Consider the following 22,727-nt stretch of genomic DNA (forward strand, 5'->3'; position numbering starts at 1 on the left):
ATGACGACAGAGATAATGGTTATGTGGTTGAGGATCTGGAGGATGGTGATTCCTTCGCTCGCTTTGGAGGAGGAGCAGTGTCATCTCTTCCCAGTTGTTTGCAGGTGAGCAAATGGGCAATCTCTCTTTTTGTCCCTCCTCCTTTCCCTTTCAAGCTGTTTGCAAGTCAACAAAGCTTTCCACTGCTTTTCACCGCTCCGACGGCCACGCCCCCTTTTTGCGCCCCTGTTGACTGTGCCAATATTGACGCAGACCGTATCTCTTTATGACATATTTTTGGCCACTGTCAGCAGAGCGTTCTGGCATTTCTGGGCCTTGTTTACATCCTCTCGTGGTCTGCGACTCGCTTTTATTTCCCAGCTCTTTGAGCTGATATATATATTAGCGTACTCGTGTCTGTGATAGTGCGACTTGTTTTTAGGGACAAACAGACAAAAAAATAACCTAAAATCCCCTGTTGTCTGAACTTTGCTTTTTTGAATGTGCTTTGATGTCTCTGTAGAATTTTCCAGTTTTGCGTCTCCTCTATTTGGGTTAGTGGGTAATGCAGTTGGAATTCGTTCGCGAGGTGAATTATGAGCCCAGAAGATGTTAACGACGTGGGAGAATCCCACAGATAAATAGGAGACCTGGGGCCCCAAATCGATCGCATTGGCAGTATAGACTCGTAGCTAAAGACCGCCCACAAATCAGGTAAGAAATACACTTTAGGAAAAGGTTTATTAACTCTAAAGTTCATTTCAAGTAGGATATGTATATTAAATAAAAAAGTCTAATATTAACTCTTAATAAATTAATGTACATTTTCTGTAAATGCATTTTTCTGTAGTTCATGTCCAATTAAGTACATTCTTGCCTTTCTTTTATGGACTTAAAATCAAATGTATTTTTATTTGTAAAAAAACTCTACAAATCATTAAGAAATGTTTATTTATTTTTAAGTCAATTGGCCAACATTAATTTATTATCATAAAGAGGGCATTTTACTTTCGTTATTTCCCCTTTTTGTTTGGGATTTCCCGTATTTGTTTTGGGTGGCACTCGATGACTGGCACGCAAACTGAATCGGAAAAGCGAACCAATCTAGGGCCATAAATTAATCGAATCGCCCAGTTTTCAAACGGATCGCCGAGGACAGCGATGGTTGGGGATCTTTGGCGGGGTGCAAAGTCCGCAGACAGTTCTTGGAAGACGGCGACAGCTCCATCACATCGGACCCACATATCAGGCCAGGCGACAAGTGAAGTGTCAGCCATTGACAGGTTGTCCCCCCTATAAACTCCGATTTAAGTGGCCATAAGGCAGGCAGATCACGTGATTGGTCGCTAGGTGTCACACCGACACATTAGAAGGGCAGGAGGATTTTAAATGACTCACTGCACAAAGGATCTCAAATACGTGAAAGTATTTGATTACCGATTGGTCGAGAATGGGAAAAGGAAAAGACCTGACCTCAACCTGATCGACAAGCGGATTGGTTTCTCTGTTTCCGCATTCGCCGCAGTGGCGATCGATTTGCCAGACAAATTGCACCAACTACCTCGAAATGTGCGAATCGAGTTGAGAAGAACCCACCGCAGAGTGACAGCTTGGAAACCCTAGAAGTGTACATGGAAATCATGGGCAATTCCTCACGATCTCTTTAGTTGGAGGTCTCGTATCGCATTTCAATGACGCGACCACATTCCGCGCACTTTGCAAGGTTTCAAAGCATATACATTTCTATTCCTGCACAAAGAAAAAATAGGCCATAAAACTAGAACAAAAAGTATTATTTCGGGATTGAGATCCTTTATCCTTAGATTAAAAAAAGCTGTAGTTGTAAAGTGTTTTATATTTTTTTTAATCTCTTTTAAATGAGAGTTTATTGTAGGGAAGTTCTCACCAAACATTTGCGTTTGTGATAATTATTTATTTATTGTAAAATGATTACTTTTAAGATATATCGACATATGATGTCTATTCTATTATTATATTTCTCACAAACTGAATTTACATGTAAGCTAGTTGTGTGTGCCTATTATGTATGTATATACAAACAATTTTTATTAAATTTAATCATTTTTAAAGAATTATGATTTAAATGTAGTGCTTCATACAACTTAACTTATCTTAGTTAAAAATTTTTCCCATTGCAAAAGGCATTTTCATGGCATTAGAAAAACCCTTTTTAATCTGGTCTTAAAAACTCTTAAATTTGTTCAGTGTTTTCCACTCAATTCCCCACTTAATTCAATCTTTTTGGACTTGGCATTGTTCCAATGGCACGCTCTGAGTTTTGATTTCTGCTGGAGTTTGTTGTGTTTCTTCTGCGGTCAAGTTGCCTAAACGGGCGCCCAGTGTGAAATTCGATACAAATTTCGGGGTACAAACTCAATTAATTTAGAGTAGGGACCGCATTTTGACATAATTGAGTCAGTGGGGGCGGAAACATTTCCGCTTTGGTGCCGAGTGCCGAGTGCCGACAAAGCTGCAGCCACGTTCCAATCTTGTCAATAAATCTCAATATCAAAATATGCTAAATGACCACCCGTATGTGAAATATACGCCCAGACGACAATAGTTAGAGCCGCATGGCCACAGAGAAAAATGCAAATAACTGCACGAACTATCTGTGAGATACGCGCATAAATTTACAATCTATGTATGCTCTGGCCTGCGGATGAAATGGGGACCGGTAGGATAGCACATAGTGCGCCATAATGCGGAATGAGAGGGGGGGTTCGGTCTTTTTCATTAAATGCCGCTCTGAGGCAAACAATGAACCGTGTTGACAGGTCTCCGTTCCGAAGTCTTTGTGTATGATTGATTTAACCTGAATCGACTGACAGGTACGACGACGGGCGAACCGAACCGAAAGATATGGAAATCCACGAAAGATACTTGCGCTTATGCTAACGATATATGGGGGTCTTTGTGCGAGCTCAACAACTTCCATTTGGAGCGAAACTTAAAACGCTGTCGATCGTCGAGAGCGACTTGTGTGGAATGTATCTGGAAGATACTCGAATGCATATTCAGGAGTCTGCTTGGAATTCGGAAAACGAGTGCAGCTCTGTGACAGTAAGTAATCCAGCCAATCAATCATGGATTGAATTGTACAACTTCTAATGGGGCAACAAAGAACGTACCGTTTGAGAACTCATTACAGATGGCAGTATAATTATCCACGAGGCTGCGGTTGGCTGACCACCTCAGAAATGCAACGCAGGGAAAAAACAAAGGCAGGAATTCGTTTTCAGTCGCAAGACAACCGCAGCGAAATTGATTGACAGCTGAATGATTTAATGAGCAACAAGATAAACGATGCCGTCTCGCTCTTTCCGCAGACCTGAAAACCGCAGCGAAATGAATTACTTATTTTCATTTGAATTTGAATTTCCCCGCAGTATCTTTTTATCTTTTGTTGCTGCTGCAGTTGTAATGCGGCGGTCCACAAAAGATACTTATCTCGCTCACTCCCTCTCGTTCGCTCTCTTTCTGTCCGCCTCTCGCCATCTCTTTCCACCTTGGGAACTTTTCCCCGCGCATTTCTTGCGATGTCATGCAAACGATTGACGATGACGATGCCCGATGACGATGACGACCACGCATTTTGTGTCAACTTAGGAGGAGTATCTATGCCCCCTCCTCCATCGCCACTTGGGATATCGAATTGATAAACTGAAAACGTTAGAGAACAATGTTGGGGAGTTCGGGGACTCAGGTGGGGTGCGGAGGTGGGTATAGGGGGCTTACTTTGTATGCATTGAAGTCTGCACGGAAACATTTTTCTATGCGAAAGGCATACCATTGAAGCCATTGGCCAGCAATAAAATGTTCGTATAAAATGTACGATTTAATGATTAGTTTAAATTAAACTAATGTTAACTGATTGGGAAAGCGATTTAGGCCTTAAAGAGCAATTCTCAATGGCATACTAAGTGAATTATGTTAGGAATATCACTTGCTCTAGCTTATAAACATAGTTAAGTTTTACGCCTTTCCTACTCAACTTACTATACCTTAATTACTTTTTTACCTTCCGTATCCCATACTATCTACTACCAACATTTTTTCTCAGCTATTTGGTAACCTCATGTGATTTAACTTCTGTTTAATTTTCCATTAAATAAGTTTACACATAATTAAATTTGCTCTGCCATTTAAATACGCATCTTCCAACCGAGCGCAACAATTGCATTGCGCGCTTTTCATTTCTTTCCCATTTTTATACCCTTGCAGAGGGTATTATAATTTCAGTCAAAAGTTTGCAACGCAGTGAAGGAGACATTTGCGACCCTATAAAGTATATATATTCTTGATCAGCATCACCAGGAGAGTCGATCTAGCCATGTCCGTCTGTCCGTCTGTCCGTCCGTCTGTCCGTCCGTCTGTCCGTCTGTCCGTCTGTCCGTCTGTCCGTCTGTCCGTCTGTCCGTCCGTTTCTACGCAAACTAGTCCCTCAGTTTTAAAGCTATCTGCTTGAAACTTTCCCAAAAGTTGTCTTTCTATTGCAGGTAGTATATAAGTCGGAACGAGCCGGATCGGGCCACTATATCATATAGCTGCCATATAACTGAACGATCGGAAAAGCCATAACTTTGGTGTTTTTAAAGTTAGGAAGTTGGGATTTGCTATGGGTTTTATTTTTGGATAATCAATCCGACCTGCCAAATTTCATAAGGATCGGACGACTATATCCTATAGCCGCCATATAACTGATTGATCGGAAATGCCATAGCTTTGGTGTTTGTAAAGTTAGGAAGTTGGGATTTTCTATGGGTTTTATTTTTGGCCAATCAATCCGACCTACCAAATTTTATAAGGATCGGCCGACTATATCTTATATCTGCCATATAACTGAACGATTGGAAATGACATAACTTTGGTGTTTTTAAAGTTAGGAAGTTGGGACTTTTTATGAGTATTAAGAATGCATCATATGAATAATTTTGGAGAATATAATTTATAGAATATTCTGCAAGGGTATATCAACTTCGGCTCCGCCCGAAGTTAGCTTTCCTTTCTTGTTATTGTTAATTTTAATGTCGTTTGCGTGAGACCTCAGAGGCAGTCCCCCCTCCCATCTTCTCCTCACCACCGAAAACCCTGACCAAGGGCCACTTGTCGCTGGAGAAAAACCAAGAGAAAAAGCCCACATGGCCCTCACACACTCACGCACGTCGGAGTATAATTTATGTATCGGTGGAATAATGCTTTACGATCTTGGCATGTCATTTGGACTCGAGCGCTACCTGGGATCCAAATTTTGTGTGGGTCGGTTCGTCCGGTGAGAGATTTAAAACTGAGTTTTATCCGAATTTATTTCAGTGAAATGTTTAAATACCAAAACAGTATATAAAAGGCCATCGATATTTTAAAGTTCGAATTCTAAATATTCTTGAAATATTCCAAATTAAGACACAATAAAAATGTTGGAAGGTAATATTGCTCGAAATTGTTTAAAACAATGTTTATTATGGTTAAGGCTAAAAGCGTTTTTCATAGCTAGATAATTAATTGTAATAATTACGATCGATCTACATAATTGAAGTTCATAATTGTTTTACTAATTTTTATAAATTTATAATGCTAAAAATAAGTATTTGGTTTAAAATGTCAAAGCCCACTGATCTTAACATAATTAATTTTCGAAGTCCCTTAGTGTCAATAGTTTGTGTCTGTCAAAATTCAACGCAGAGTATAGCTTAAAATTGGGAGGCACACGGAAACACAACTATTTTTCTCCGGGGCACAAACGACGATATCGGAGACAAACATGCAAAGTGCCCCACTCTAAGAGTCGCGATGCTATTAAAAATTCTACGTAAATATGGCACATTGAACCACTTGGTCGGCAACCACCATCCCCATAGTCCCCATTCCCAATATCCGCGTTCCCATCGGATATCGGGATGCGGATGTGGATGCAGATGCGGATGTGGATTGGGATCCGGATGTGGGGACTTCCCCGGCGATCGCCGTAAATTACACGACTGGGATCGCCAAAGTGCGGCGCACGACCAGCGCCGGAAGATCATCCCGAAACTGGTCTACCTGCACAATCCGTGGAAGTACCTGGTGACCAAGTTCAATCTGTGGAAGCTGAAGTGGCTGTGGGATCGGGACTTCAGCGAGCCGGACTTCTTGGAGGGCGCCAAGCAGGCGGCCATTGTGATGACGGACATCATCCGCCAGCAGAGTGCGGAGAAGATCAGCGAGTACACGACTCCGGTGGGATTCCAGCAGATCACCCGGGACATGCTGCTCTCACGGAACGACACCCGCCTCCAGTTGGTTAGGTTCGAGCGGGAACACCTGCGACGAGCGATTCCCATGAAGGTGGCCACGCGGCAGAATTTCGGCAGGAAGTACGCCTTCATAGACATGCTCTTTGTTGGCCTGCGGAACACCAAGGACTTCGACACGGCCACGGAGGTGGTGGAGGTCAGCGAGATTATCCGCCGGATGGACAACGAGCTCAAGACCCCGCCGGAAGTGGTGGCAGTCCCTCATCGGATCGTATTCGCCGAGATCTTCATTCGTTTCAGAAGGGACTACACGGCCGACACGAGAAGAGGGTTTAATGCAACTAACCAGCAATCCAAGAATTTCCCCTTCAACGCGCCCTTCAATGCACCCACATCTACGTCGGCTATCGCCAATGCCAAGCCATCCCAACAATCCTTCATACAATCAGCAATGGATCCCATGAGATCCACCCAGAATCCGGCCACGGCGGCTCTTCCACAAACCGGAAGAATCATACCTCGCATGGACGATGTGGGCTGGTCGGTGTCCTTCTACAAGATCCTCACCTTCGACGTCCTCAACTACGATCCGCAGTCCAGGAGACACCAGCAGCAACAGAACCACGAGAAGGGAAATCCTTGATCAGTAATCCCCCAAAGTTCAAACCCTTTCGTGCAGTGGAAATATTAATGGTCGGCAACTTTTGTGTAAAAATTAGTGTCAACTAACAATAAAGAAATTTAGGCTTTTACGTTTTCTTGAAAACAAATCCGCCTTGAATTTATCGATATCAAACATTAATTTAAATGGAGAATTTTAATAGGCTTAACGTTTATATTGATACATATTAAATCCCAAAAAAGAAAAGATTGAGTAATATTCAATACATATCATTTATAATCAAATTCATCCGGCTTGTTCCTATAACTAGTGAAACCATTTATTCCGCTTTTTCGAATATCGTTTATAATCAAATTTATCCAATGACTTTTTTCCCTAACTAATGTAACCATTTATACAGATTTTTGCATGAATATCGTTTATAATCAAATCCATCGAATGACTTGTTCCCATAACTAATGCAACCATTTAAACTCATTTTCGCGTGAATCTTTCAAAGCTCACCGTAACCCACAGGTTCACACCTTTTTTTTGGGGCCACACACAAAATATGTGTACAAAACGATGTTGTAATGAGGCACATTACACGATTTGATCTTGTTAGCTGATGTTGTGATGTTATTTTTGTCGTTATTGTTGTTTCGGCTCTAATTGGTTTTCCAACATGAGCTTTTGGGCTTGGGGTTTTGGGCTCCGGGGCTTGGCCTTGGCGTGACCCAATCAATTTAAATATTCCAAATGATTGAAGGAAATACAATAAATAAATTGACAAATGTATGTACAACAAGCTCGTGTCATTTGATGTTTTTACATCGTGCCTAACACATTTTTGCATAATTCGAACATGTTAAATGGTTTTTGGAAATTCACTTTGAAGGTGGTCCCCTTGGGTGTCTAAATCGAAATTCAATTAAAATGGTATGAGGCCTAAAAATGTTTTGACTAATGATGCTGGTTAGGGAAAGTTAAATGCGGAACACCGAAATTCCATATCGCTGACTCAATTAAAATGTGAAATAATCAAGAGACGAAAAGAAAAAGCCAAGATATAATACTCCTACTACCATTATCAATAAATAATCGAATGAAAAAATCCGTGATCCATTTGAAGCTTCTTTCGATCCTGCCGACATCTATTTATTAAGTAAATACATTGTGTCTGCCATTTAAATCAAGTTGCTTTGACTGCAGTTGTAAGGGATAATGTTCAAAGTGACGGGCCAAGCTCCAAGTTCCCTTTCATCTCTCCCAATTCCAATTAGTTCCCCTCGGGAAAAGCTATTTGCTTGAGTTAAATAAGACCCAAGTCCCAGGCCAAATAATCCCAACAGCCTGCAGTGAAACAGGACCTAGGACCCGAAAGGAGCGAATACGGATGCGGATACGGATGCGAATGTGAATAACAAGAGAGCCATCAAAAGGGAAAGAAATAATTTAAATAAGAAAACACAAACAGCTGTTGCAGTTCTGAGCCGAAGATGGAAATGTGCCACTCCCAGGAGGAGGAGATAGCTTCCGAGCCAGAAAACACTGTACAAGCAAAAGGGATAATCTCATTATAATGAAACGCAAGTTATGCAAGCGCAGCCGGCAGCCGCTGGATGGCGCCAGTCAAGGCGTCAGTCAAGTGTCGCCCGCGCTCTCGGCTTAGGCGTCAAAAAAAAGATTTAAAAAAATCTAAAAAAAATTACAACGAAAAGAAAAACAAACTGATGTGAAAGGAAACCGAAGACACAGCTGGTATTCTGGTAGTCCCGACTCCACCACTCGGCTTACACAGCTCGAATTGGCCTGGCTTGAGCTGACATGCAAAAGCAGCCGTCCAAAAAAACAAAAAAAAAAAAAAAAAGAAAAAGAAAAGGAAAATTAAAAAAATTTATGTGCCATTCAATCTCTGCGGCAGCCAGCTTCTGTCAGTCTGTCCATTGGATTTGTTGTCCATTTCCAAGGATGTCAGCCCGGCAAATGCCTCCAGTCCGGTCATAAATAACAAATGGGATAGAACTCTCTTCTTAAGAAAGACGAAGTTTAAATACTCTTAGGAAGTACCGATAAAATCAAAAATATTATTTTGTAGATTTATGATTAATTTAAAAAGGGTAATACTCTAAAAGCATCATTACATGACTTTTACACTTAGTTCCCTAATTTGCAGTTCTGATACTCCAAAATAATATTGTGACATTCTGGATTAAATAGTCTTTGGGGACCTAAAGATGATTTTTATATTATTTTTTTTTGTTTGAAAACAGTGTCTTTAATTTATAGATATCATAACTATATTAAATTAAGCTGAAACTCATAAATTCAAATTAATACGAATTAAAATAAATAAGTCACATCGGTTGCAAAATATGAGAAGTAAACGATGTAAGCCTGCTATTTCCAAGGTTACTTTTAATTTAGCAATTTGTAAAACTACCATCACAAAAAGGAAAGAATTAATTAGACTGTTTGAAAGCGGAGAAGATTCGCCGAAAATCAGTAAACCGGCTTAATTTCAAACTCATTTGCAAATATTTACCGAGCCCAACAAATCACAGACATCCATCCTGAACCCTTTCGGCGGACCCCAAAACCGGATCGAGATCCCCGCCAGAAAGGAGATAAGTGTAACAGGTGTACACAAAGCACAACCCGCGCGATGGGCTCAAAAGTTTCCATCGTTTTCCCTGCCGCTTTTTCCCATTTAATTTTCCAAAGATTAATTACAAGTCTGGCGTAATGAGAGGATTTCCGGTGCAGGATTTGCTGCGTCCTCTTTTTTATCCAAGACAGCTCCTCCCCGGACAATATTCTTCGCTTAACGTTGGTGCCCTTACAGTAGCTCATATTTCTTGTGTTTAATAAAAATTGAATGAAATTTATGAAATATTCGCGCGATGTGCATAGAAATGCGTTCGTTGAGAAGGCGCCGGTGGGAGGAGGAGGAGGAGCCACCCACCCACCTGCAGTCTGAATCTCAGCCCCGACTCGTTGATCTTCATTAGCGGAGCCGCCGTCGCCGCTGCCGGTAAATGTCTTTATAGACATTCCCGGAGTCGCCTCGGCAAAGCTTTAAATTTATGGCAACGCATTTGCGGCGCGCGCTCTTACGGCCATAATGTGAAGAAAAAAAGCAAGAAAGTCTGGCTAATAAAGCGTCGGCGTTGGCCCCCCTCTATCCGCCCCCCTCGGCCCATCTGTCCTTTATTAGTTCATTGCTTGGCTCACTCCCCCGCCGAACTCCCCTAGCCATATCCATTTACACTTGAATATTTATCGCCGCTCTTGGCCAAGTTAAAAGGAGAGGTGGAGACCTCCCTGGGCGCCCAGGAGAAGCCCGGCCTAGGCCCAATATAGAGTTGTCACATAATTCTCAACGCTAACAAGCTAAACGCGCTATTTAGCACGGCATTTGTAAAATGCCGCCAGATCGGATGAAATGGAATGGAGTAGTGGTCACCTCAGGTGCATTGCATAACAGCTCAGAACGACGATGTGGGCGATGTGGAATTCGCTGCTGTTTCAAGATTTCCGGGCTCAAATCGTTGGCAAACGGATCGTTATTACAAGCTTCAAGAAAACTGACTTTTAAGTGTTGAGTTAAAAATGGCAAAATAGGGCCCAAAATATTACTTATAAGACCGATTATAAAAATATTGGTCAGTGAGATTTGTTTAAGCCAGGAAACGAAAATAAAATTTATTTGGGACTTTTATTTTTCAATGTGGTTGATTTATTTAGAACAACTTTATTAAGTAGTATTTGTTTTGTTATTTGGCTGATTTTTAAAAGCTTTGTGTGCAAGAGTAAAGAAGGTATATAGAAGAAAAATAACCAACATGACCTCAAATTCAAAAAAAACTTCGAAATATAAAAAAAATATGTATTAATAAGATACAAATAAAAATTTATTTTTAAAACACCTCTTTAAACAATATCGGACTTTTTTTTAATTCAGTGGATTTAAGTTGTATTTGAAAAAGTTTTAAAAGATATTGGTTTTTTTTATCAACTAGAAAGTTATTTTATTACAATTATTTTCCTTTTGTAAGCCATATTTGCAGTTCTTGTTTCTTATAAGAAATGAAATGAGACAGCTGGTCTGCGGAGCTAAATCAGAAGACAAGGACAACTGTTTGATCGTAATCTTCTTTCTCATTAATGTGAGCAGGCAAGCCAAAAAAAATATTGTTCGCGCCTTTTTAAATCTGCCGAAAATGTTAAATTCCTGGAAGAACAGAAGAAAAAAACAATAACAAACGGAAACCTTTTAGCGGTGTAATCGAATTGAGTGCCAGCGGCACTGATTTAAACGGACTAAAACCGCACATGTTTTAAACTTTAAAGCTTAAAGAACTGGGCCAGAGTTCGATCGCCCTGTTAAATTGCCACTTGGCGCCAAATATTTATTACACTCGCTCCGCCTCGTTCGCTGTCAGCATTTAAGAGAATCTGCATAAATCGAAAAAATTTCACAAAAGTTGTGTCTTTAATTTAAAACACATTTCGCATGCCCCTTGGGGTGCGGACTGAAAACACTGAAAGAAAACATGGACTAGCTTGATTATTGTCAGTTATTTGGTGGGATAAAATATTATATAAAATGTTAAAAAAGTTGTATATGACGGAAAACATTTTTTGACTAATTCTTTAATGCACTACAATAATTAGTATTATCAGTCGTTTTTCGATTTATAAATTTACTTATAATTATTTATAAATTTAATTTAGTGATACCGCGACAAAAATATGAAAAATAATTTAGTTTTTGTATATGCTTTCGACGAAATAGTTTTTAAAATTTTTTAAGAATATCATAAATTCATTTCATACATTTTGATAAGTTTTTGAAATTTTTTTTTGATTTGAATTTTTTTTCTGGCTGTGCTAAGCCATAAAAGGAAACACAACAAACAACGAAAAGCTAAACTGAAACATAAATAAATCTTAAATTTTAAGCACTCAAAATCCGTAAAACACATACAAAAGAGAACAAAAAGAACACACACACATACACACTAAGCTGTATGCGACTCGAAAACTTTTGTTTTTAAAAGTTCTTTGACGACGTTGTTTTCTTTCCGTTTCGTTCGCCTGTCAAACATGCAATTTCTTTCGGTTTTGCAACGTTCGATTGCTGCGGTGAGAAAGGGGGCGGTCGTCGGAGGAGGGGGCGTGGCAGGGCCGAAGTCTGGGCAACAGCAGCAGCAGCTGCAACAACATCGAAAAGCGAAAACAGCGGCGACAAGGACAAAAGCCAACAATGGATTATTAGTGGCACTTAAGCAAACACGCGGGCAGAAGGGCTGACCAGGGGGGCGTGGCGGGGGTCAAGGGTCGAACGCCACAAGGATGTCGTTGTGAGCCATGTGTGTGTGAGCGGTCTCTGCGGTTGTTGTTGCTGCAGCGGACGTCTGATTTATCGCCGAGATGTGGGCGTTTTTAATTAATTTCCACTGCAGCACCGCTCAGCACAGATTCCCAGCTCATAAAGAATGAATTTCAACACAATATTTAAGCAGGGAGGAAAAACAACCGAACTGTGGTATTTAGTTAAGAGAACCTGAAGAGGTTGCAACTCCTTCAGAAGTGCTTCAAGTGTCGTAAAGTGGTGCACCAGCATTGTGGTTACTTTGCTCAAGTGTGAATAAAATTTATTCACCATCACAAACGATTCTGCGGTTCTCAATGGCAAGTCAAACAGTAAAACTACCCAGAAAATTACGAATGTAAAATTCTATTGAATAGTAATTTGATAACTTTGCTTACTACTTGTCAAATAAAATAATTACAGAATGCGGAAATAATTGAAGAATCTTTAAAATATATATTTAATAAATATGAACTAAAGTACATTCAAATTAATAAGTATTTTCAATTAAATGTTAATTTTAGAAATCGTATTAAAAATGTATTTCAAATCTTAAAGACATAAAAAATATGTTATTAGTTGGAACTTTAGTATTGATCTTATTGGAATTATTAAAACCAAAGTCGTTCAAATGAACAACTAAATTTGTTCCGATGAACAAAAAAATCACTGAAAACTCTCTCAAGAAATGCACTCAAAAACAAATACTAATCCAGAGACTCTGAAATAATTACATTTTCTAGAGCTTATTTGATGTTTCCTTTTCAGCTTGGGCAAACTTTTCGCTTTAGCTTTTAATTCTAATTTTGACGCGAGCTCTTCGCTAATTTACTTCAACTTAAATTTCTGGGGAATTTAGCAGAGTGTCCTCGGCTTAACTTTCAACCGAAGAGAACTCCAACTTCGCGGGAGTTGCCAAGATTATTTCGACGAGAGTGTCACTTTGCTGATGTTTTTTGCACTTTTAGTTTTTGGCCAAATGGGGATTTGTCCCTTGAAAAAGCTTAAATTCTCAAAAACACTTACCAGGAAGTTTAAAGCGAAAGAAAGTAGATCCACCGTTTCACACTCCTTGGGCCTCAATAAATTCATTAGTCGGCTCCAGTTGGATATGAAAATTGCGCGGAAGGAACTAATTATGCTGGGAATTCTGTTGCACTATTAAATTTCACTTTGTTGCATGCATAAAGTTCATTATGCACCCGGCAAAACTCAAATTAAACTCGTTTCACTTAATGAGAATTCTGCGGCAGAAGAAGAGTGGTCGAGGTCCCAGAAATCTCCCAGGGCTGCTTTAATAAATCGATAAATTCCTAAATAACAAATATACTGAATCGTTTCGAAGACAGCGCGCTGCAGTGTGAAATTTAACCTATTTGAATTTGGTTTAGTTGAAGCCAACAATGCAAAATGTTTGTATAAATTAAAAAATTGGGTAAGAGGACAACAAATAGTAAATAAACGGACACCAGCGAAATGGAAACCAATTAAAAGCAAACAGCGAGTTTGTTATGTCGGCCGATGTCGTGTATGTAAATATTTTCACATCCAGACGATGCGCGAAAAGTGATTTAAAAGTTTAATTCATGGTCAACACGGTGACCAATAAAAAGAGCTTGTATTTTATTTCATTGTACAACGACGAAAATAAAAAAAATAACGCAAGGGAATATCTTTTCTGGAAATATGCATATTTAACTATTTTTTAAGTAGGGTTTTCATGTCCATGCAAATTTTCATTATTTTTAGATTAAAAAAAATCGTTTTTTTAAATTCAGCTTTATATAATTTTTCTATTGATCTTTAAGCCAAGCGGAGTTCCATTTCTTCATTTTTTTGTCATTTAAAATTGTGTTTAATACACTCCCTATGCTAATTAAAGGGCATAAATAAGCCAATATCTGCGAGTTTTCAGCTGTCTCGAGAGGAGCATAGTGCCAGAAAGAGCCAGTTAATTGATTTACGACCTTCAATAAAATCGTAGAAGGCAACTTATCATTACCACCACCCCGTTTCAATGGCGGCTAAGCTAAAACAAACTAATTTCAGGCTAGAACCCGAGCCAAGGCAATAAAGTAAGTTAACGATCCAGCGAAAAAAGGGAGAGAAAACTGGAAGCATCCGTGACATTGAAGGGCCCCAGCCGAAGAGTTCTTCAATTAGTGTAAACACAAACGATGACACTCTCCACGGAGTACGGACCAAAGACCAAAGACCAAAGGCCCGGGCACAAAGCCAATTTCCAGTGCCAATCCAGCGACTCCTTCTCCGTCTCCACTCTCCAGATCTCCAGACTCTTTAATATTTAACGCCCCTGGGAGCCGGCAGACAACGGAGCTGGCGACAATGAGCCAAACCAACGCCATCGAGTATTCCACGAATATGTTCGTGATCATAAAATTATAATTTATGAACAAAAAGCAGCGCTCCAGCGGAGGAGGAGCAGGTCGGTTCGAGGGGCAACCACTGCAAGCTTATCTCATCCCGGCCATCTCTAAGTGCGCACATATGGAGGACGCGAGATGCAGATGCCGAGATGCAGATGCAGATGCAACAACTACCGACCCAACAACCCAACAGCCAAACAACCAAACAACCCGACAACGATGACAACGTTTGGAGCGATTTTGGAGCGCGGCTCGCGTCAATTTTCTGGAGTGGGTAAAACAGGGAATGAGAGGCCTCTGGACCAAGCACTGAGAAAAAACTTTATCTTAAATCAAATAAAAATATTCAAAAAAGGATAAGTCTCTTGACTCTAAATATATGTACATAGCAGATCTAAGTTTGAGTAACATAATACTGAGAAGCTTAAAAAGAACAGCCTTCGTCTATTCAAATTATTCCCATAGAGACATATTATAAATTTAATAGTTTAAAAAATACATAGAAGGTTTACTTTAAAGTTCGAATACAATATAATAGTAATTGTAGTTGTCTTAAAAATTTAGGAATAATTACCTCGACTCATCTATCCACATATATTTTATAAAAAAAGACATAAAATTAATAGGCTAAGCTTATTATTTAGATAATTAGATCATTTTAGTGCCTTATTTTCAAAAAAAATATGATATTTAACCGATTTTCAAACTCAATATTATTGTATGATTTATTGAAATCTCATTCGCCCAAACTGTATTATGTTCTTGAGTTTTGAACTCTTATTCTTTTCAGTGCCCCATGCCCCAGTCCCTTTTTGAGGGCCCTCTGTCATGGGGGTGATTGTTGTTATTGTTATTCCGGTTGCTCTTTCGGTTTCCAGGAAAGACGCCTTGGGCCCTGGTTGCTGGTTACTGGTTACTTGAACAATATTTTCATATTTATTCAGGCGCGGACTCTGCTTGACATTGGTAGCCAGATCCCGAGTAGAATCCCTCCAAAGCGAAACTAATTTGCGGTTCGGCTGGACAGCGAGTCATCTGTAATTTCCTCTGCGAGAGGGTCTGTGTTATTGTGCCACGCCCACATGCGAGGAGGCTTAATAAGTTGGCTTTTTGCGGGGCTGTGGACCCAAAAGCTTTTTGGGGTCAACTTCCCGGGGGCTTCGGCACACGCATCGCATGGTATCTGTGTCTGGACCGCTCCCTTGCCCTCCGTTTGTTCGATTTTGTGAAACATTTTGGTTTGGCTTCTGCAGCTTAATTAAATTCTTTTCACTTGTTCAGCTCTGTGGCTCTGATTGAGTCTGCGTAACAACAAATAAATTAGTTTAGTGGAAAAGTTTATCAATTAAGTGGACGGGGTTCTCTAGGCAAAATGCATTTGATTGGGCTCTCGCTTTGATGGTTGTGATATTGATTTGCACAAGTACAATTGGAATAAATTCTCTTAAATAAAAAAAAGAGATATATTAAAGTAAACTATAGTATTCATTTCGCAGTTGCCGTACATTTTGAAGACCAAAGAAGTAATCATTCTGCTGATTTTTAATTATTCCTGCTTTGGAGACGATTGCTTTATTCAGGATATGTACATATTAATCTGTTACCCTACCAAAAAGTTTAAATAGCGTTAGGATAATCTTTGCTACAAAAGTTAAAGATATGAAAACTACAAATGTATGAATACCTATTCAAAATAAAAACATTAAAACTTATGATTAAATCAAACATTTGTTTTCTTTCTGAATAACCTCTTTTAATCTTTTAACATCATGTCAACATAATAAAGTGAACAAGTTTCTTGAATATATGCATTAATATTTGATAAATATTAAGCCATGGAGCATTTTGCTTACCTTTTTTACTGGTATTATCTTTTAAAATTAATGAGGTATTTAAAAATTCGCTTTGTGTCTATCTAGCCTTCTCCTTTGCAAATTATTCACTCACTTCTTCTGGGCCCGAGTCATTGTCAGTTTCTGGGCTTTTGTTGAGTGCAAAATTAAAAACGATCGTCATCGGCTCGAAGGCTCCGCCGTTTATTGTTATGGGGATCTGCGGGTCTTGCGGTCTCCCCGTCCGGATCATAATTCACAGCCACATCGGAGGATATATGAGGAGGGGAGGGAGTCCTCCTTCCTTCCTGCACTGCACGGAATATCCTGCCCCAAGCTGGGGGTAATAATTTAAAAGCGCTCTATTATTTATTTGAGCATATGTCAATGGAACTTATTTATTTATTCACGCCAGCGACAATAAACAAAAAGTCTCGTATAGAGATGCAAAATGGGAATAAAATCGCTTGTGGACTCAGCACTGGCGGCCTGTTAATGAGCACGGGGGGAGAAGTTGCGGGGGGAAATCAACGGAAAAGGGCGGAAAATTGGATGGAAAAGGGGGCGGTGAAGGGTTTATGCCGCAGCGATGGCAACGCGTTGCTGACGTTAATTGACCGCAACAATTTTTTCGCCGCTGCAGTGTGCAGTAAATTTTAATGAAATTGCTGCCATGGCACACGCCCACCGATATAAAGGGGGCGTGGCCAATCGCCTCCCGGTCTCCCTGCGCCCAACGTGCTGATGACATGCTGTCAGCGACACTTCGTGCCGCTTGTTGCATGCCGCAAATGCAACAGCAAAAATAAAACTGAGTTTAAACACACAAAAAAAATTAAAATTTATAAGGGAATGCGAGAAATAAAAATTATTTACGACTGCGGCTTAATTCCCGGTTCAGTGGCCAACGCCTATATGCCACCTCCTCTTGCCCCATCTCCTTTTTGTTTCGGCAGCCATTTTTGATGTTGCAGCATTTATAAATTAATTAAAAGCAAATTACTTTATGTTGCATGTCCAATTTCATTAAAGTTGACAGTGCAACAGCAGCCAAAAAATATAAATAATTATGCAGAGACAGTCGACAAGAAAGTGTTTTAAAAAAAGTGTAACTTACAAACTTGTTTTAATGGCAAACAAAGAAAATGTTTAATATCCTTGATTACAACTTTTCTGTTGCAGTTGTGTTTTACAATATGGCAAAATTGCAGCAGACCGTATAATATAATATAAAGAACTTACTTAAAATTTTGGTTTTATGGCACTCAAAGAAAGTTATTAATATCTTTGCTTAATTTCAATTGGACCACAATAATTAAAATGAAATATAAAACCATAATCGATATTGCCATGGAATTTGATGGTTATTTATTTTGATTTATACTCCCACTTCATTTTCAAACATGTTATAGTTTTTTAAATCCCTAAGTAGGTTAAGTCTATAGTGTATATTCTGTGTTCTCCACAAATGCAACACCTGTAATGTGTTTATCTGCCCAGAGCAACAGGTGACTATCCCATAGGTAATCCCTTCCGCCCAACACATTTGTATGCACAATGCACCTCATATTTGCCTGGGCCAAATACACAGATTCCGCCTAGTTAATGTCGCATTAAGATGGCAATCCCCCACTCGGATCCCATATAAATCCACTGGCGGTAGCCCGCTCATATATATTCTGCCCCTGAAATGCGGGATGCGGATTGCGGGAGGAGGTCAGGAGATGAAGGTGCTGCCGAGATGGTGCAGATAAATTTTCATGTTGTCACACCTTGCAACTTGCATGCCACATAAATATATTTCCACCTCGAGCCGCTGAAAGGTGACACTGACTGCATTTTTGTGCACCTCCCTGTTTTTTTTTTTGGGCTGAGGTGGGGTAAATAAAGATATCAAAAGGTAGCACAACTCGATTTCGTATTCAGATGTACCCCGAAACCCCTGCAATCCCAGCATCTTCGCACCTTTCTGCACATTGAAAGTGAAATATTATTGAATGTCGGCAGAGACGAGGATGGGTCCTTCTCGGAACTCGCCGCATTTAATTTATTGGGAATATTTGATGTTTGATTTTTTTTTTCTCCTCGTCCTGCTTCGCTTATCGCCTTGGCATTGACATTTTATTTTTGGCAGAGATTGCACTTTCAGATTGGCTGAAATACGAAAAAAAAATGAAATAAATAAAGGAAGCCGAGTGAAATGCCGCCGAAATATTTGCTTATCAACAGGAAAGGAGTTGGAGTCAGCTAAAATATTGGGATATGAGGTTGAAGCGTTGTCCAACAGATGAGATATACGTAACGTGTTAAATTGTAAAAAAAAAATTCAATGAAAGTTAAGCAAACCACTCCCGAAGATAAATATTTTCGATGCAATAAATACAAAAAAGGCGATTTATGCCAATAAGAAATTAAATATTGGTTGGGTCGATTAACTACATCTGTTGAACTAATTGTATCATACAAATTCCATAGTTAAAATTTTGATGTAAATTAAATGAAATAATGATCAATTTTGAAATAAGATTAAATAGTTTGGTAAGTTTCATACAAAATGCAAACATACATTTTCATTTTCTGAAATAAATATTAACTTGCAATAATGTCAAAATAGCTAAAATTTACTAATTTCCTTATTTTAGACTGACGCATTGCAGATCCAAGACCATATCCTTTTAAGATCCACATATCCTACCCCGCTGCCGATTAACAAGAAGTCCAATCTACGTAGAAATCAATTAGCAACTGTCGGGTTTGCTGGCCAGAAAAGTGAAAATCCGGAGCAGACAGCATAATGCCACCCAAGAGCTGTCAATGGAAGGAGACCACACAACTGGCTGGCAGAGTAGAAAATGAAGCCTGGTCACGCACAGAGAATCGAAAGGAAAGGAAGATAGAGATCCCGATTCCCAGCTCGAATATGAAATTATTCAAATGCAGGCACAACATATAAATTCAAGTTAATCCGCACAGCTGGATGTTGGTTCCCTGGAGGCAAACGAGCGGATCTGGTTAGTGGGGATCTATATAGAGCTATATATAACGCGTGTAAGGATTCAAAGCTGCCTGCCCGTTGATGGGCGCCAGCTTTTAATCATTATTAATTATCCAAAGCGGGGTGGAGTATAAATCACTTGTGCTCGCGCTGAGCCAATTCCAGTGGGTGGAGTGGCTAATCTATTCCTTGCCAACTTGCAAAACGCTGAGAAATGCGGCTAATTACAGGGGAGGCAGTCGAGCATCAACAATTCATTTATTTCAACGAGAAAAGGGAATGATACGATTAATTATTGCACTGGACGATCTTCCAGTTGCTGCTCTGCGATCTGACAGACTAGTCATTCCAATCGCAATCCATGTGAGTCCTATGTTCAGTTTTGTAGACGGAGCACATGTCCACGTAGTCATTGTCCTCCAATTGGAGCGATTCCTTAGCTATCTGCTCAGCTTGATGGACTTTCAAGGACTCGTTCCAGTGCTCCCCCAAATAGGCCACTGTGTGATTTGATTCTTTGCCTTTTGCTGCGTAAATCACCCTTCTGGAACCTCCGTTCGGTTTTAAGCTGTAAATATGCAGGCCAAGTGGATCCTGGCCACCTAGCAGGACATTCACGCACTCCTCATGTTTGTATTTCTGGCACAACATGTCCCGCACCTGGCCAACTGTCATCTTTTCACCCCGTTCACGGGTTTGGGAGTCCACCTCTGCTCCCACAGCGAGAATTTTTTCTCGGTCAATGCCGAAACGAGGGGCACAGCAACTGTAGATTAAATGAAAAGAGGAAATTTTATTTTTAGACAATTTAAAATTAGAAAATGTTTAGTTTTAGGAAATACAGTAAGTTACTAGGAATCATTTCTATTAACATAATGGGTAACTTTTTGTTTGAAAACAGAAAGGAAATTTAAGTTGGATTTTTGCAGTATATAAGCACTTCAGTTAGAAAGCTTTGGTATAACTATATAATTCGATCAATTACTTTAAGAAAAAAATTGTGAAATGTCTGTTTTTGCATAAAACTTTGATATTTAAGGGTCTAATATGTCTGCTCTACTGATCTGGAAACAATATACAAAAAATTAAAATACTCTTTGAAAGAAAATCTTCAAAAGTTTACTGAAATAAAAGTGTTATGGTCTCACTAAATGTGATCCTCCAGGTGGTAAAGAAGATTGTCACTCGAACTGGTGGCCAAAATCAATCCGTCGTCACAGATTAGACCCACCATGCTGCCTTCTTGTTGAGAGCTGTGGGAATAAACGATGAATAGAAATACAATACTTTTTTAAATTTCAATCCAATAAACTCACCTTTTACCATCTGACATTTTGGCTTAAATCAACCCAAAAGCGTCGATCTGAAAAGAATAGTAAAGAGCCGAAAAGTAATATAATGCTGAGAAAAAGTCAACTTGACCAAGGTCCAAGCAACGACCTCGAATCGCGTGGAAGATAATTATTTGCTCAAGAAGATTAGGGCGAAAAAAAGTGTCAACGCCTTCGGAACAACTGAAAAAACCTGTGTGGCCCAGAAGCGTGGATATCATGGCCTATCCATTGTCTGGAAGTAAGCGATATTGGCAGACCGAGGCTATCTGTCACCTACACTTGATGACGATCCACAGATGGTGATGATGATGATGGGGATGCGCCAACTGGTTTGCGAATGTGATCATCTATGGCCCATGAGTGCAGCAGCTTCTGTGGCAGCCGCACCTGCTGCTCGAGGGCCATGGCCCTAAAAATAGATCCAACCAGTTGGCGGAGTCAAGACCAGAAGGCCTCGTAATCACGGACATGGGAGATATTTTAACGAGCGCCATCAATTTTAAGCGACACTGTCCGCGCAACGTTGTAATCGATGTGTTAATTAGCTTGGTCAGGAGCAGGGATTAACTAACCTCGAGTCCGAATGGATTACAGTCTATTCAGCGATAATTTACCACGAGATTCTGCACCTGAATGACGTTTGAGGCATAATTAAAAGCCAACTTGGATGTCATTAAAACAGGGCTTGCAATCGGTTTAATTTGAATTAATAATTTAACAGTCGCTTCATATCGATATATGTTTTTATGAGCTTTTTGAAGCTTAATTAATGTTTAAACTATAGTTGCAATAAATGTTTTATTAAATCAAAGCAAGTTGTCATAGCTAAATATGTTGTAGTGAAAAAACGGTTTGTTAAAGGTAATTAACTCATTGATAAAATGTTTGTAGCAAATAAAAGGTAAAACTTTATTGGTTATTATTAGGAAAAAATAATAAATGTCAGAGGTTTGATAAACAACGCCCAAGGGTGTTAGTTCAATCAATTTTAATAATCGTTAGCTGTCAGATTTTTTACCGATTAAGTCTAGTGTCAGATGCTGTTCCTTCTGTTTAGACCTGATATCGTTTTGCCATTTGACAAAATAATAATCGCGTGTATGTCATTCTAGACCCCCCTCCCCAAACCCTCTTACATTATTATTATCATTATTGGTACTCGTCTGCATGTCTGGAATTTAATTTTTTCTGGCATTTACAAAACACTTCAACCCGTTTTGACAAGAGCCGGCGATGACAGCAATTACCATACGATTTGCATGACGTTTATGTTTATTTTCGCTTTGTGTTCTCCTCCTCGACAGTCGTGAATATTTTGCCCCACTCTTGGAGTTCTTTTTGGCCCCAGACGAAACGAACGAGCCCGCAAGTGCTCAGGTTGATTTCGATTTTGACAGCTGCCTGACTCACTCGGTTGGTCGCATTTTCGTTGGATTCGCATTTCATTAGCTTGTTATGGACCACCTACGGCCAACGCTGACAGACGACTGGCCCCTACCACTCCAACCCCTCCCATGGTTTTGGCCATTTGTGCAGACCCACAGCGAAGCAATTAAGCCGCCTGGCATCGAAAACAATCCGAGCCAATGGGGCAATTTAAGGTATTTACAAAAGCGTAAAAAGGTAAAGAAAACAAGACTGGCTCCTCCCAATCAAAACAAGACGAAAACCACTCGAGGCCCTCTCTGAAATGTCAATCGTTCAAGTTAAAAGTTAAGGCTGATTGCGAAAAAAGCATCCTCACGAAGAAACAGTCGTTCTCTACCTGATTTTGAGGCACAACTTGCTAGTGTTTCAAGGAGACTGCAAACTCTAAAAGGAAATACTGATTGGAAACTAAAACCATATTTTTAACTAAGCTAATAAGAAATTGCTAACACCATATTTATCTCAGCTTAATAACAAATAGGGTAAAAATGATTTTTTATTGTTATTAATGAAATGGGTTAATCCAAAGTTAATTGAGAT

The 22,727-nt window shown here is 39.6% G+C and overlaps 2 protein-coding genes across 2 annotated transcripts; one reads left to right on the plus strand and one right to left on the minus strand.

Moving 5' to 3' along the window:
- Positions 1–5,667: 5,667 nt before the first annotated feature.
- Positions 5,668–6,999, plus strand: LOC108038691. Its single transcript, XM_017115521.2, has one exon. It carries the CDS (start codon positions 5,791–5,793, stop codon positions 6,874–6,876), a length of 1,086 nt encoding a protein of 361 aa, XP_016971010.2. The 5' UTR covers positions 5,668–5,790; the 3' UTR covers positions 6,877–6,999.
- A 12,733-nt stretch (positions 7,000–19,732) lies between these two features.
- LOC108038838 (proteasome subunit beta type-2) lies at positions 19,733–21,438 on the minus strand. The gene is made up of 4 exons (XM_017115697.2): positions 21,332–21,438; positions 20,742–20,788; positions 20,574–20,678; positions 19,733–20,191 (listed from the first exon to the last, which is right to left on the minus strand). The coding sequence occupies exons 2-4, from the start codon at positions 20,756–20,758 to the stop codon at positions 19,765–19,767; spliced, it is 549 nt and encodes a 182-aa protein (XP_016971186.1). The 5' UTR covers positions 20,759–20,788; positions 21,332–21,438; the 3' UTR covers positions 19,733–19,764.
- Positions 21,439–22,727: the final 1,289 nt, after the last annotated feature.

The sequence above is a fragment of the Drosophila rhopaloa genome, unplaced genomic scaffold (genome assembly GCF_018152115.1).
Source record: "Drosophila rhopaloa isolate 14029-0021.01 unplaced genomic scaffold, ASM1815211v1 contig_115, whole genome shotgun sequence".
Taxonomy (NCBI): domain Eukaryota; kingdom Metazoa; phylum Arthropoda; class Insecta; order Diptera; family Drosophilidae; genus Drosophila; species Drosophila rhopaloa.